The sequence below is a fragment of the Candoia aspera genome, chromosome 2, assembly GCF_035149785.1.
Source record: "Candoia aspera isolate rCanAsp1 chromosome 2, rCanAsp1.hap2, whole genome shotgun sequence".
NCBI lineage: Eukaryota > Metazoa > Chordata > Lepidosauria > Squamata > Boidae > Candoia > Candoia aspera.
Window position 1 is genome coordinate 50,952,899 of NC_086154.1, and position 14,163 is coordinate 50,967,061.

General features: G+C 43.4%; 1 protein-coding gene across 2 annotated transcripts in view; it reads left to right on the plus strand.

The window, feature by feature from the left end:
* Positions 1 to 8,127: 8,127 nt before the first annotated feature.
* FAM120A (family with sequence similarity 120 member A) overlaps positions 8,128 to 14,163 on the plus strand; it is a 73,476-nt gene continuing 67,440 nt past the window's right edge. Inside the window, exon 1 of one of the 2 annotated variants that reach the window (XM_063291805.1) lies at positions 8,128 to 9,292. In XM_063291805.1, the coding sequence (XP_063147875.1) occupies positions 8,819 to 9,292 (474 nt within the window). In that variant the 5' untranslated portion in view covers positions 8,128 to 8,818. The remainder of the gene's footprint in view (positions 9,293 to 14,163) is intronic. The other variant, XM_063291806.1, reaches the window with a different exon arrangement.

The window sequence follows — 14,163 nt, forward strand, 5'->3', positions numbered from 1 at the left end:
GCCCAAGGATCTGCTTCATGGTCCAGCGGAGGCCCTGGCTGCTGCCTGGAATAGGGAAGTGGCCGGGGCCTTGGACAGGATTGTGCCTGTGCGGCCTCTCTTGCTTCATCCAACCCAACACTCCCCATGGTTTATGGAGGAGCTGAGGGTTTTGAAGAGGCTTAAGAGATGCCTAGAGCACCGCTGGAGGAAGACAAAGACCGAATCTGACCGAACACAAGCTAGAGCAGCTATTAAGGCCTACCTTGTGGCGGTAAGAGCGGCGAAACGGCAGTATTTCTCCGCTCTTATTGCATCCGCAGATTGCCATCCGATGGCCCTGTTTAAGATCACACGTACCCTTCTGGGGAAGATGGGCCATGTGGAAGAGTTTTCTGAGCATCTGCAGGATAAAATCACTCGGATCCGGTCTAAGTTGGACTCCATGCGTGAAGCCGGGTCTGCGGAGATACTGAGGGAACGTTTTAGCCTTGTTATCTGGGAGCAGTTTGATCCTGTTGGACCCAAGGAAGTGGAAAGGATCCTCCAGATTGTGAATGCCACCACCTGTCACTTAGATCCATGCCCCTCCTGGCTGGTGAAGGCAGCTCAGGAGGTGATGTGTGGTTGGGTCCAAGCGATGGTAAATACATCCTTGAGTGAGGGGGTGTTCCCGGTTGCCTTTAAAGGCACACTGGTGCACCCCCTCCTCAAGAAGCCATCGCTGGACCCAACTGTGCTGGACAATTTTCATCCAGTCTCCCACCTCCCCTTTTTAGGGAAGGTGGTTGAGAAGGTGGTGGCATTGCAACTCCAGAGGGTCCTGGATGAAACGGATTATCTGGACCCCTTTCAGTCAGGTTTCAGGCCAGGATATGGGACAGAAACTGCATTGGTCGGACTTATGGATGATCTTTGGAGGGAGCGGGATGGAGGCAGTGCATCCATCCTTGCTCTCCTTGACCTCTCAGCGGCTTTCAATACCATCGACCATGGTATCCTTTTGGGATGGCTCAGGGAGTTGGGGGTGGGCGGCGTAGTTCTGCGCTGGTTCACCTCTTTCCTCCAGGGCTGGTCCCAGTCGGTGGTGATAGAAGAGGAGAGATCCGACCCTCAACCCCTCCATTGTGGGGTGCTGCAGCATTTGGTTATCTCTCCTCTCTTGTTTAACATCTACATGAAACCACTGGGTGAGATCATCCGTCACCATAGGTTGAGGTATCATCAGTATGCTGATGATACCCAATTATACATCTCTATCCCGGGTGAGGTAAGTGATGCAGTGACTGCCCTTTCTCAGTGCCTGGGGGCTGTGGGGGTCTGGATGGGGAACAACAGGCTTCAACTGAACCCTGGTAAGACAGAGTGGCTGTGGATTGAAGGTGCTTCATCTTCCAGGAAATTGTCATCCTTAGTTCTGGATGGGGTTGCACTGCCCCAGACAGACTCAGTGCATAATCTGGGGGTTCTCCTGGACTCACGACTCCTGCTCGAAGAGCAAGTGGCAGTCATGGCCAGGAGGACCTTTGCGCAACTTCGGGTTGTGCGCCAGTTACGCCCATTCCTGGATCGAGAAGCCCTCCGAACAGTCACTCACGCCCTGGTTATCTCCCATATAGACTACTGCAATGCGCTCTACATGGGGCTACCCTTGAAGAGTAACTGGAAGCTTCAGCTGGTCCAGAATCCAGCCGCGTGGGCTATTTTTGGTGCCCCTAGGTCGGCACACATAACACCGTTGCTGCGCGAGCTGCACTGGGTGCCAGTTTGCTTCCGGGTCCAATTCAAGGTGTTGGCTATTACCTTTAAAGCCCTACATGGCATGGGGCCAGGTTACCTGAGGGACCGTCTCATCCCCATTAGATCAGCCCGCCCCACCTAGAGGGCATGTTGCGGACCCTGTCCGTAAGAGAATTTCATCTGGCGGGGTCCAGGAAATAGGCCTTCTCTGCAGTGGCCCCTGCCCTCTGGAACATCTTGCCCCCGGAGGTGAGGCAGGCCCCCTCACTCCTGACCTTCCAGAAGGCCCTGAAAACCTGGTTCTGCCATCTCGCCTGGGGCGGGAAAGTGAATAACCATTCTTGGGGGTGGCTCGCACCCTAGAGTCCCTCCCATCAGCCTGGATTTTATACCTTTCTTGGTGTCATGAGTAAGGATGGCGAGCAGGGGGCTCCCTTCCAGACTGTTAAGCGCATGCGTAGCACTGAGGAATTGGTGAGCCATTCCAAGAGGCACAGATTGGGACCGCCTTAACCTGCGGGGTTTATATGGCTGGGTTTTTCCCACGCTTGTTCAGTTTGTTAGGATTACTGTTATGTATTAGCAAATAAACATTAGAGAACAGTTCCCTGTCTCAGAGTGTTTCCTGGGAGTCAGGACACTTGGATTCTATTTACTGTATTTTATAATAACTGTTTTTATGAGATTTTAATGTTTGTATTTCGTGCTTGATTTTATTGTAAACCGCCCAGAGTCCCTCTTTTGGGGGAGATGGGCGGTGGCTAAATTTGATTAATAAATAAATAAATAACATGGTTTTCCTCCTATTATGCACAGATAGTAACTGATTCAAAAAGATCAAACAAAGATGGAAGAATATATTGAAATTCTGCATGGTAGAAATGTCAACATCTAAGATATCTTAGAAAATATTCCCTATTTACAAGAACCTCTTGTACTAGATGATAAAAGTGGATCAGTACTTCAGACATTATCAAACTGGAAGGCAATAGGGATTGGTGGAATATCTACAGAAATATGGCAAGCAACTGAAGAATCTGCAAAGGTTCTAAACGAACAAATTTGGAGAATGTCACAGGTGCCAACAGATTGGAAGAGGTCAAGTCTACAAACCAATACAACAGAAAGGAGACTTAAAAGAACGTGCGAACTATTGTACAATATCCTTATTTTCACAGGTTAGCAAAATAATGTTCAGGATCATCCAAATGCAGATTAGAGCCCCCACACGGAAAAGGACATGTCAGATGTTCAAGCTGCTTTCAGAAAAGGCAGAGAAACAAGAGACATTATTATTGATGCACTCTGGATAAATGAGAAAGCCAAAGAATATGAAGAAAAAAAGAAATCAGTATGTGCTTCATTGATTATAGAAAGGCCCTTGATTGTGCTGTCCATGTCAAACTGTGGAATGTCCTTAGGAAAACTGGAATCTTAGAACACTGCATTGTCCTTGGATGAAACCTATACACAAGACAGGAAGCCATAGTCTGGACAGAACATGACAAAACCAACTGGGTCCTGATTGGCAAAGGAGTAAAATAAGGCTGTATATATTCTCCTTATTTATTCTACCTGTATGTTGAATATATATTGAAGGAAGCTGGATTCATAAGCTGAACCGGGAGTCATGACAACAATCCTAAGCCCCCAAGTGAATCTATAGTAAAGCAGAAGAAATTTTGCCTTTTGGAATGGCCAGATCAAAGCCCTGACCTTAAACCAATTGAAATGTTGTGACATAATCTGAAATTAGCAATTCATACATGTAGCACCAAAATATCAATGAATTGAAGCAGTTCTGAAAACACCTCCAAATGAAGAACGGGATTGATCAACAGGTACAGAGAATGTGTTAAAATAAGAGCCACTAAACTTAAAGCTTCACATATTTTTTCCAACGAAGATAGTGAATGTTGGTTTAATGTGTTAAATAAAGATGGGATACAATACATTGTTTTGTGTGTCTTTTGTTTAATCAGAACCAATATATTAATAGAATCTAGATGAAGTTCAGATACTATTGTGGGTAACAGTACGGCAGGATTAGACAAAGTTCTAAAGGGTTCACAAATGTTCTCTTACCACTGTATGTTACTGGTTGGACTTCGTGTTTTAGAAGGCCCAGTATAGTTAGGACTTCAAAACCTGAGGTCATACTTTCCACAAAATGTACCTGCCTAAATATTAAGAGTCCCTTCTCCGTGTCCCCAAATTTGAAGACGTTATTTTGTGTGGATGCTCAAGGGAGCCTACACTTTTTCCTAAAGACTAGGCTAGTAACAACATTGTCTGCTTTTTAGCAGTGGATAAACTCTGGGGTTATTTTGGTTTTGTTTATTTTTGCATCTATAACAATCAGATTCTGGTCATGTCAAACTGGTCTTTGGGGAAGGAAGGAAGGAAGGAAGGAAGGAAGGAAGGAAGGAAGGAAGGAAGGAAGGAAGGAAGGAAGGAAGGAAGGAAGGAAGGAAGGAAGGGGTTCCTATTATTGTTATTGCTGTTTTAGTATGTTTAGTCAATTCTTTTTTTAAAATTTCAATGTATTGTTTTATATATTCCATGGATTATAACTAATACTTTAATGGCTAGGCTATATAAAATGCAATGCAAATCAGGAATATTCTGCTTTTTCCCTCCAAATATTTTGTTTTCCCCCAGAATGGGCCAACTGAAGTATTCTAGTAAGATGTTCAGGACTTCCAGAGGAAGTAGTTTGCAGCTTTCTGGATGCATTATGATCCAAAATATATAAATGGAATATTTTCTGTATCTTTGGTAGTTGGTGCTAATGATTGATTTTCATAATGATTTTTCCCAGGCTGCTAAATATTCTGGTGACTGTTGCGTAAACAACCATCTGCAAGCTCCTTCGTTATCAGTGAAGATCCAGCAGGTCACAGGAAGTCAGTCAAAAAGAAAATAAAGCATTCTCTGCCCTAATGTCCTTTGGGGCATGTATTGCTTATAGAATATTGCATATTGGATATTGAGAAGGCCAAAGAATATAAAAAAGAAGTCAGTACATGCTTAATTCATTATAGAAATAACACTGATTGTTATCAATAATGTCAAGCTGTGGAATGTGCTTAGAAAAATAGGAATACCAAAACATCATATTATCCTGATGCAAAACCTATACACAGATCAGGATTATGGCAAAAGGGACTGCCAATTGAGTCAGACAAGGCTGTATACTCTTGTATCTACTGTATATGATGAATATGTTGAATATTATAATATATTATAATATATTATGTATTTAAATATATATATTTTATATATATATAAAATATGTTGAATATATTACATATGTTGAATATATTAAGAGAAGTTGGCTTGGAAGAAGATGGACATCATTTTAAAATTGGAGGAAGAAACATCAATAACCTGCACTATGCTGATGACACCATTCTGATAGCCAAAAATGCAAAGGATCTGCAAGCTCTAGTAATAAAAGTCAAGGACAGTGAAAAAATAGGACTAAGATTAAATATAAGGAAGACTAAACTAATGACAAAAGGTACACCAACTAGCCTTAGAACTGACAATGAAGATACTGAAATAGTAGATTGCTTTTGCCTTTTAGGATCGATTATCAACAGCAAAGGACCCAGCAGTAAAAAATACACTGCATACTAGCACTTGGTAGGGTAGCAATGAAGACCTTGGAAAAAATATTCAGATGCAGGTATGTGCTTATACCTACAATGATCAGAATTGTGCAGGCAATGATTTCCCTGTGACCCTCTATGGAAGTGAAAGTTGGACTTTGAAGAAGCAAGATAGAAGGAGTATTGTCTCTTTTGAACATTGGTGTTGGAGAAGACTCCTGAGAATATTCTGGGCAGCCAAGAAAACAAACCGATGGATCATTGAACAAATTAATCCAGAGTTCTTACTCAAGGCACATGACCAGGCTCAAATTGTCCTACTTCAGACACATTATGTGAAGACCTAGCTCTCTGAAGAAGTCTATAATGCTGGGAAAGATGGAAGGAAAGAGCAGAGGACAACCAGCAGCAAGGTGGATGGACTCAATTACAGCGGCGATGGGTACACCATTGGAAGACCTGGAGGACCAGGTTTGAGGCAGATCCCTGTGGAAAAAAATCTATGTATGCAGTTGCTAAGAGTTGTCACCAACTTGTTTGCACATAATCAATCAATCAATCAATTGCTTTTAGATAGGAAATAGTTCAGTTGTCAGAATTCTTGTAATCTCAACCTTTTTGTCTCAATAATTCTTGCTAAAGAGACTCTGAGAATTGTGCTTGGAAGACAATCAGTTTTAATTTTAGGCAGGCACCAAGAACCCAATAGATTTTCTCTAATGTACTTGGTACAGACTATTCTTCACAATTTATTGGACTGGCTTATTACATGTTATTTTTAATTATGTAAAATACCTTGGATTTGGTTTTATGAAGAACTGTATACAGATTCAAGCAGGGATGGGTAGCTTAGTGTCCCACCTCTATGACAGATGGAAGGGAGAAGGACCCAAGGGAAAATTCTCCATAGCAGCCCCCTTGCTTTGAAACACCTTACTGGGCACCCTCCATATCAGCTTTCTGCACAGCTGTTAAGACAGTCTTGTTTTAGTAGGCATTAGGTGACTGATCTATTAGTTCTCTGGTTGAGTGTTTACAAAAGGGCTGCCATCTTTGTATTCTGTTGACTAATGTCGATATACATGCAAACAGTTATCTTGTAAACTATCTAGGGTCTCTGGAACTGGGTGATATATAAATTCTTATAAATAAAATTAATCAATAAATTTAGCAAATAATAGCATTTTTCCTGGATTTCTGAGTTGCCTAGCTGAGGGAAAACCAAGAGGAATGGTGTTGGGGTGGCTGCAGTCCTTTCTGGAAAAATGAATGTATTTATTAATATTAGCTAAGTCTTGCTGATCTCATGGTCTTTGGTTTTGCTGTGTCTTACTGTTGTTATTGTTGTTTGTTGTTATTATTATTATATTTTTATCCTTCCTTTTTTTATGTAACTCAAGGTGGTGAACATAGCTAATACTCCTGCCTCCTATTTTCCCACCACAAACCTGTGAGGTGGGTTGCCTGAGAATGACTGGCCCAAAGTCACCCAGCAGCCTTTCATGCCTAAGGGAGGCCTAGAACTCCCTGTCTCCTATATCAATGGTTCTTAAACTGTTTGACCCAATTACCCCTTTTCCCAGTCTTGAATAATATTACAAACAAAAAACAGACTGTTGTTTTACACAAGCATTTCAGCAGTGGCAGTCCCAAACTGGATCCGCAACTCACAAACAAACAGATTGCTCCATTACCACCAGGGTATACCTAAATTACCGCATTTAAGAACCACTGTTCTATATGGAAATTCTGGGAAAAGTCAAAAATTTGACTTGATGTGCAGTTCTATCCCTCATTTCTTCCAACCGGCTATGGAATTCCTAAATAGCTGTGCAAAGCAGTTTCAGGATGGATGAGCAGAACCAGAGGGTAGAATCAGAACCATTAATTAAGGTTAGATATTAGGAGGAATTTCCTGATGGTAAACTATCAGCTAATGGAATAGGCTGCCTCATGAACTGGCATGGTCTCCTTCACTGGAGGTGAAGACCATGCCTCAAGGAAGCTGCATTTTTAAGAACCAATTAGAGAGCTGTATATCTATTATTTTTTAATCTTGTAAATCTTGTGCCTTGAGCTTTACCTTAAAGTTATAAAGGTATTTTAAATGAATGGTTTGAGTTCATTTTATAGAAATAATGAAGTTACTAACATAGAAAACTGTATGAAACTGGGTTGCCTAATTATTGTGCATGTCTTTGGTATGGTGTATTTACTTGTGTGTGTGTGCAATTCCTAGTATCTCGCAATACCTTCACAAATACAAAAAAAGGGAATTGAGGTATGCACTTTCGCGGAGCGGGGCTCATTTTATCAGGTGCAGCTGCGGTCACACGAGTCGAGCTCGACATCAGTCTTTGCACGTACAATAAACATTAGTAATCCTACGCGTAGTTATCCGGCAGGAAGCCTGACCGAGCGAGCCTTATACTGTTCAGACCAACCGCACGGCCGCGAGACACACGGATTTCCAGCTACGGAACTCCCGCTTCTCCACGAGCCACAGGGAATTCTCTCTTCCCCCGTCCCCTCCTTCCCCTCACCATTCTCAGGCCCCCTCCCTCCCGCATCCCCCGCAGCTACCCGCCACTCATGCGGCCACCCCTCCCTCATTTCCGCTTGCGCGGCCATGGCTGGTCCAATCCTCCTCTGCGCTTTCTTCCCGCCTGTCTCGCCGCCGTGCGCATGCTTGGGTTATGCAACAGGCCCTGCGCCCTAGCGTCCCAGCTGCAGGGCGGCGGCGCTGGGGCCGCCTTGATTGCTAGCAGAGGCTTAGTCGAGGAGGAGGAGGAGGAGGAGGAAGAGGAGCAGGAGGCGGAGGAGAGGACGGAAGGGGGAGCTGGCCCGGCTCGGCCAGCCTGCCCTCCCGCCCTGCCTTTCAGCTGGAACTGGAGAGAGGGGAGCGCGGGCCGTCGGCCCCCAGCCAGCTGCCTTCCTCTTGCCCGAGCGAACGAGCTGGCGGGCGGCAGCGGCCTCTGCACTCCGGGCCAAGTCCCGCCTGTTCCGCGACGGCGAGTGGGTTGGCTTCCTGCGCCGCTCCCCCCTTCTTTTCCTCCTTTCCCTTCCTCCTCCTCTCTCCCCTCCTGCTCTCTCTCGCTTTTCCCTCCCTCCCTTCCTTTCCCCGGCAGTAGGAGCCGCAGCGGCAGCAGCTACAGCAGCAGCAGCAGCCTGGATCCCCTGAGCCATGGCGCTGTGAGAGCAGCACATGGCGGGCGCAGCAGCCATGAACCCCCCACTAATCCATACAACTCCCCCCTGAAGAGCCACCGTGTAACTGCAGCCGCCGCCCGCCCACCCATCAACCAACCAGCCCGCTTTAGTTGAATAATATTAGCCAGCCAGCACCATCTCTGCCCAGCACTACCCATCGCAACTGCTCCTACCGCCTCAACTCCCGGGCCGAAGACGCTCTTCTCAGCCACCTCCTTTCCTCTGCTGCCGCCACCCAGTCCCCCTCTAACAGCTAGCCAGGACCCGCCGTCGCCATGGGAGTGCAGGGCTTCCAGGACTACATCGAGAAACACTGCCCCAGTGCCGTAGTGCCGGTGGAGCTGCAGAAGCTGGCACGGGGCAGCCTGGTGGGTGGTGGTCGCCAAAGGCCTCCCCAGACCCCGCTGCGACTCCTCATCGACGCCGACAACTGCTTGCACCGGCTCTACGGCGGCTTTTACACTGACTGGGTGAGCGGCGGGCAATGGAACCACATGCTGGGCTACTTGGCGGCGCTGGCCAAGGCCTGCTTCAACGGCAACATCGAGCTCTTCGTCTTCTTCAACGGCGCTCTGGAAAAGGCCCGGCTCCACGAGTGGGTGAAGCGGCAGGGCAACGAGCGCCAGACCGCCCAGCAGATTGTCAGCCACGTCCAAAACAAGGGCACCCCGCCGCCCAAGGTCTGGTTTCTCCCGCCTGTCTGCATGGCGCACTGCATCCGCTTGGCCCTCATCCGCTTCCACATCAAGGTAAGCCAGCGAAGGCAGCGGCCTGCTCAGAGGCTGCCCATCACCGTCTTCCGTTCAGGTCCCCGGCTCGTTGCCTCAGCGCGCCCTTGCATGCGTCTCCCTGCCCCATGACAACAGGGCCCCTTGCAACCCCGTTCTGCCTCTCGAGCCCTGTCCTGACTCTGTGCCCCGCTTCTCTCTCCTTTTTACTCGTTTGACGCTGCCCCGGCCCCCTCTGGGTCTCTCGGGGGCCCTTTAGCAAAGGCTCTGACGCCCATCGGGGGCCAACTTCTGCGCTGCCGTCTTCCTGTCCATGGAAGCGCCTCGTCTCCTCACTGGGTTAAGCGCCCCCTTCCCTCCCCCCGGGGGACAGAGGGGCAGCATTATAAAGATGGCAGCAGGCATTTCCCTCCTTGTTATGGTTTGACTGATTCCAGAGGGAGGAAGGGAGGGAAGTTCTGTTTTCCCATATCCGCAAAATGTCGTCAAAAGCTGGCGGAGTTAGAACCTTGGGCGGGGAGACGAGGTTTCCTGGGATCCAGCTTGCTCCCCGCTGGTCGTTAATAATCATCCAAGGTTCCCCGAAAGTTTGTCTTGTTTCTGTCTTGGCTACAACTCTCCCCACCCTACAGAGTAGAAATAAGTAAGTCTCTCTGCATCTTCACTAACAGGCAGGGAGCTAGAGGGTGCCCAGAGCTGGCATAGGAGAGGACTTAATAAGCAAACTGATGTCCTCAGTCTGTACGGGGATTTTTCTATTTATACATAGAGCTTTGAAAATCAGATGAGAGGAACGGAGAATATCCAAAGGCACCCATCCACAATGTAAGAAGTCCTAATGAGTTGCTAATATTAAACTTTTAAAGGTGATGCTACAATCATCACATTCTTTTCCCCTTGTTCCTGAAGCTGGATTTCTGGTTTGTTAATAATATGGGTTTTTCGCCTTTTCTGTTCAGGCCTTCTGCCATCTTTCTTAAGTACAGGTCAGGTCCATTCTTTGGTGATCACTTTATTTGGCCCAGGATTGAGAGTTGCAATGCCAATTGAGAACAAAATCCATCTATAATATTTTTGTTCTAGATCCACCCTAATTAATCTTTTGAAGCGTGTCTTCTGTGTTCTTTTTGAAAATACCACCGCTGTTCAGGTTGCCATTGTTCTGATCCCTCAGATTTGTAAAATGACTCTTGAAACTAGTAACCACTCTTTGAATCTGATTTATTTTTTGATCCAGCTCTTTGATCCAGTACAATCACTTCTATCATTTGTTTAAATCTTAAATGGGAAGTTAGGCATTAGCTTGTCAAGAAAATGCACACAAGCAACAAGTTTATAAATCTAAGATTCAGGGGGTAAACTTGTGGCTTAAACTACACAAAAGTTTGAAGTTTTAGACTCAAATAATATGAGGGTTGTAAACCATTTAATTACACTTTTGTAAAAGATATTAAGTTTTAAATTGTTACTGTATGATCATGAAACAACACAATTGTTATATGCAGTTGGGTAAATTTATTTGTGGATATGCTTTGATTACAGATTAGCTTTCATTGCATGTAGATCAATGACAATTCCTTTCTGATTCCTCCATGTTTTCTAGGTTTTTTTCTCCCTGGATAATTATGTAGTACTGTTCTCATGATAATAGTTGTAATAGTATTGTTTTGTTTTGTTTTGCCCTTAAAATGAATCCAGCAGTGAGGTATCCTGCTTGAACTCTTAGTTCTCCTAAGTGGAGACTGTTGTCAATTCTGTTGCATAGTTGAGTAAATATGTGACCTTCAGAGACATGTACAGATTTGTAATTGGAGCTTAATGTTACTAGGCTCTACCTTGTGGCAGATAAAGCCATAGCTGTAGAGAGACAAAGGATCCCCCCACCCCACCCTTAGGATGGTATGAGTTTTCCTAAAACTCATTTTTAAAAACATATTTCCAGAAGAGGATATTAAAAGTTAGTTTCTAATAAGTTCAGTGAAACTGAAAAAATAATAATACTGTTTTCTGGAAGTGTGGGTTATTTTCTGATTGAAACTTACAGTTTAAGGCCTAGAATTCATTCTGCATTTTAGAGTGGCTGTGATACATCAGACTAAGTTGCTAGTGGAAGTCCCTCCCCTTGTTTCAGTTGTAACTGGTAAGAAATTTAATAACCCTACAAGTCGACAAATCTAGTGTAATGATTGGCTTACATAAGTGACAGACATGAAGTGCAACACATAGTGAACAAGTTAGATTGCTCTGCTTTTGTTATTCATGCATCAGAAGTGGAAAGCTGTTAAGTACAATCATACTTCTCTAAATCAGATGTGACATACATTTCTAATGAATACATGATTGAGGCTAGAAACTCATTTTCACAGTAGTCTTTGCAGAAAAAGGATGAGCAAATGTGATTTCAAAGAGTACTGAAGTTCAGAAATTTTATTAAAAAACATTTTTCTTTCCAACACTTACTAAGTATTTTTCTTGTAAAAATGGAAATAAAAGCAAGTGCTATATTGTAATGCAAACTTCAAAATCCACTAGCAGTAGCTCTTCTTATTCTAAATTTACAGAAAATTGTAGGTGGAATATTTATTCCTATATAGTAATCATTTAAATATGAACTGGCTTAAGGCCATTACATCTAATGGAATAAAGCTGTAGTAAACTATATTAAGGATAATATTAAGAATATAAAATAAATTCCATCATGAAGACGGTTGATGTTCTAATTCATATATACTGGGACTGTTGTCTGATTAATGAAGAAGTAATTCACATGTTATATTGGAATCTCAAGTGCGTATTTCTAGTAAGTTACATAAACAGTTGAAAATGTCTGTGAGTCTAAACAGTAAGTATAAGAGGATCATAGGAAGTAATATTCACAACACATAATATGTCAATGCATGACACATTCATTTTAACTACATGTTCAGATTATAAATACATAATGTGATTTTAAATGACTTTCAGTAAAATGCTCTATTTATGTAATTTGACACTCAACACTACATATTTGAATCCCCCCCCGCCCCAATTTGATAGTATCCAAATGTGTTAGATTATACCTTCTGTCATCCATCTACCCTGGCCAAAGTTTGTATTGACTGAAGATGATAGGGGTTATAATCAATTACACTTGAAGGGGATCAAATTGGGGAGGCCTAATCTGTAATAAAACTATTTTAAACCAAACATTTAGAATATCATACATACACAATATATTTGCTTCCTTTTTCATGATTTTGATATTCATAAATCTCTGGGGGGAAATGTAATATTGGACTCTTTCCGTTGCTTCTGTTACTTTAATTAGTAGGGCAAGGATTTCTATGACATGTCATATTTTTTCTGGAACCTTTATTTGAATTTATAAGCAAGTTAAAACATGTTTTAGAGTAATCTGGTGAGAGTTAGATGTTTTTTATTTTGCCTGAAAAGTCATATTTTGACAGTTTAAAGGTGTTATGTCATATTTCTGCTTAATTTTGTAACAAATGTCATATTTTGGTCATTGGCGACCCTCCTGATAAGCCAGCAAGTTCAAGCCAGCAAAGAAAGTTGGAATTTGCCTGTTTTTTTTTTACTTATTTGCTCCCCAACTCAGGGAGGGGTGTGTGTGTGTGTGTGTGAGAGAGAGAGAGAGAGAGAGAGAGAGGTGGGAACAATGGCTTCTCCCCTGACCAGGCCTGAAAAAATGGTGAGAATTTGCCTGTTTTTTCTTTTTCTTATTTGTTCCCCAACTCAGGGCTGTGTGTGTGTGTTTGTGTAAGAGAGGGAGATCAACTTTTTTTAAAATGACTTCAGCAGGCAGAGGCTTCTCCCCAGCAAGGCCTGAAAGAAAGAGTGAGAATTTGCCTTTTTTTTTTTCCTTTTTTTTTTTCTCATTGGCTCCCCAATTCAGGTGTGTGTGTTTGAGGTGGTAGAGTCACATGAGAGCTGCAATCTGATTTCAACATGCCTAAAAGTAGATGTTCAGTGAGTGTGAAATTACGGTGTCTTGTTCAAGAATTTGGGGAGCAGATTTTCAGTAGTGATGGTGATATTTCGTTTTGTAAATTGTGTGAAGTCAAGGTATCAGCCCAAAAGCGTTTTAATATTCAACAACATTGTGACACCATTAGCAAGATTCACCTTCACTGAGAACAGGCAACATCTTCTTTTCGAGAGATCTTCTTTAATTGCAGGTTCATCAAATACCCAGTCAGAATTTTGTAAGGAACTCTGTACAGTGATGGTTACTTCAAATATTCCCTTAAGGAAATTAGGTAGTGGTAGCCTCAGGGATTTTTTGAAGAAGTATACCAGTCACTTGATTCCAAGTGAATCAGCTGTAAGGAAAAATTACATCTTTGCCTGCTATGAAGATGTGTTACGAAAGATAAGATCTGCTGTTGACAACAATAATATATGGGTTTCAATAGATGAAACAAGTGATGTAAATGGAGGATATGTAGCTAATGTTGTTATTGTCACTCTGAAATGTGACAAGCCTGGTGAAGTATTTCTTCTAACATGTGAGACTCTACAGAAAGTAAACAATTCCACTATTGCTATGTTCTTTTATGATTCTATGAAGCTACTCTGGCCGGATGGTGTAAAAAGGGGAAATATCCTTCTCTTTGTAACAGATGCTGCTCCATACATGACTAAAGCAGCCAAGGGACTTAAACTTCTTTATCCAAAAATGATCCATAATGACATGTCTTGCACATGGTTTACACAGAGTGGCTGAAGAGATTCGAAGCAACTATCCTGATGTAGATAAGATAATTTCAAATGGGGAAAAATGTTCATTAAAGTTCCACTTGGAGTACAAAAGTTCAAAGAAATTGCTCCTACTTTGGCTCTCCCTCCCCAACCTGTCATGACATGTTGGGGGACTTGGCTGGATGCAGCTA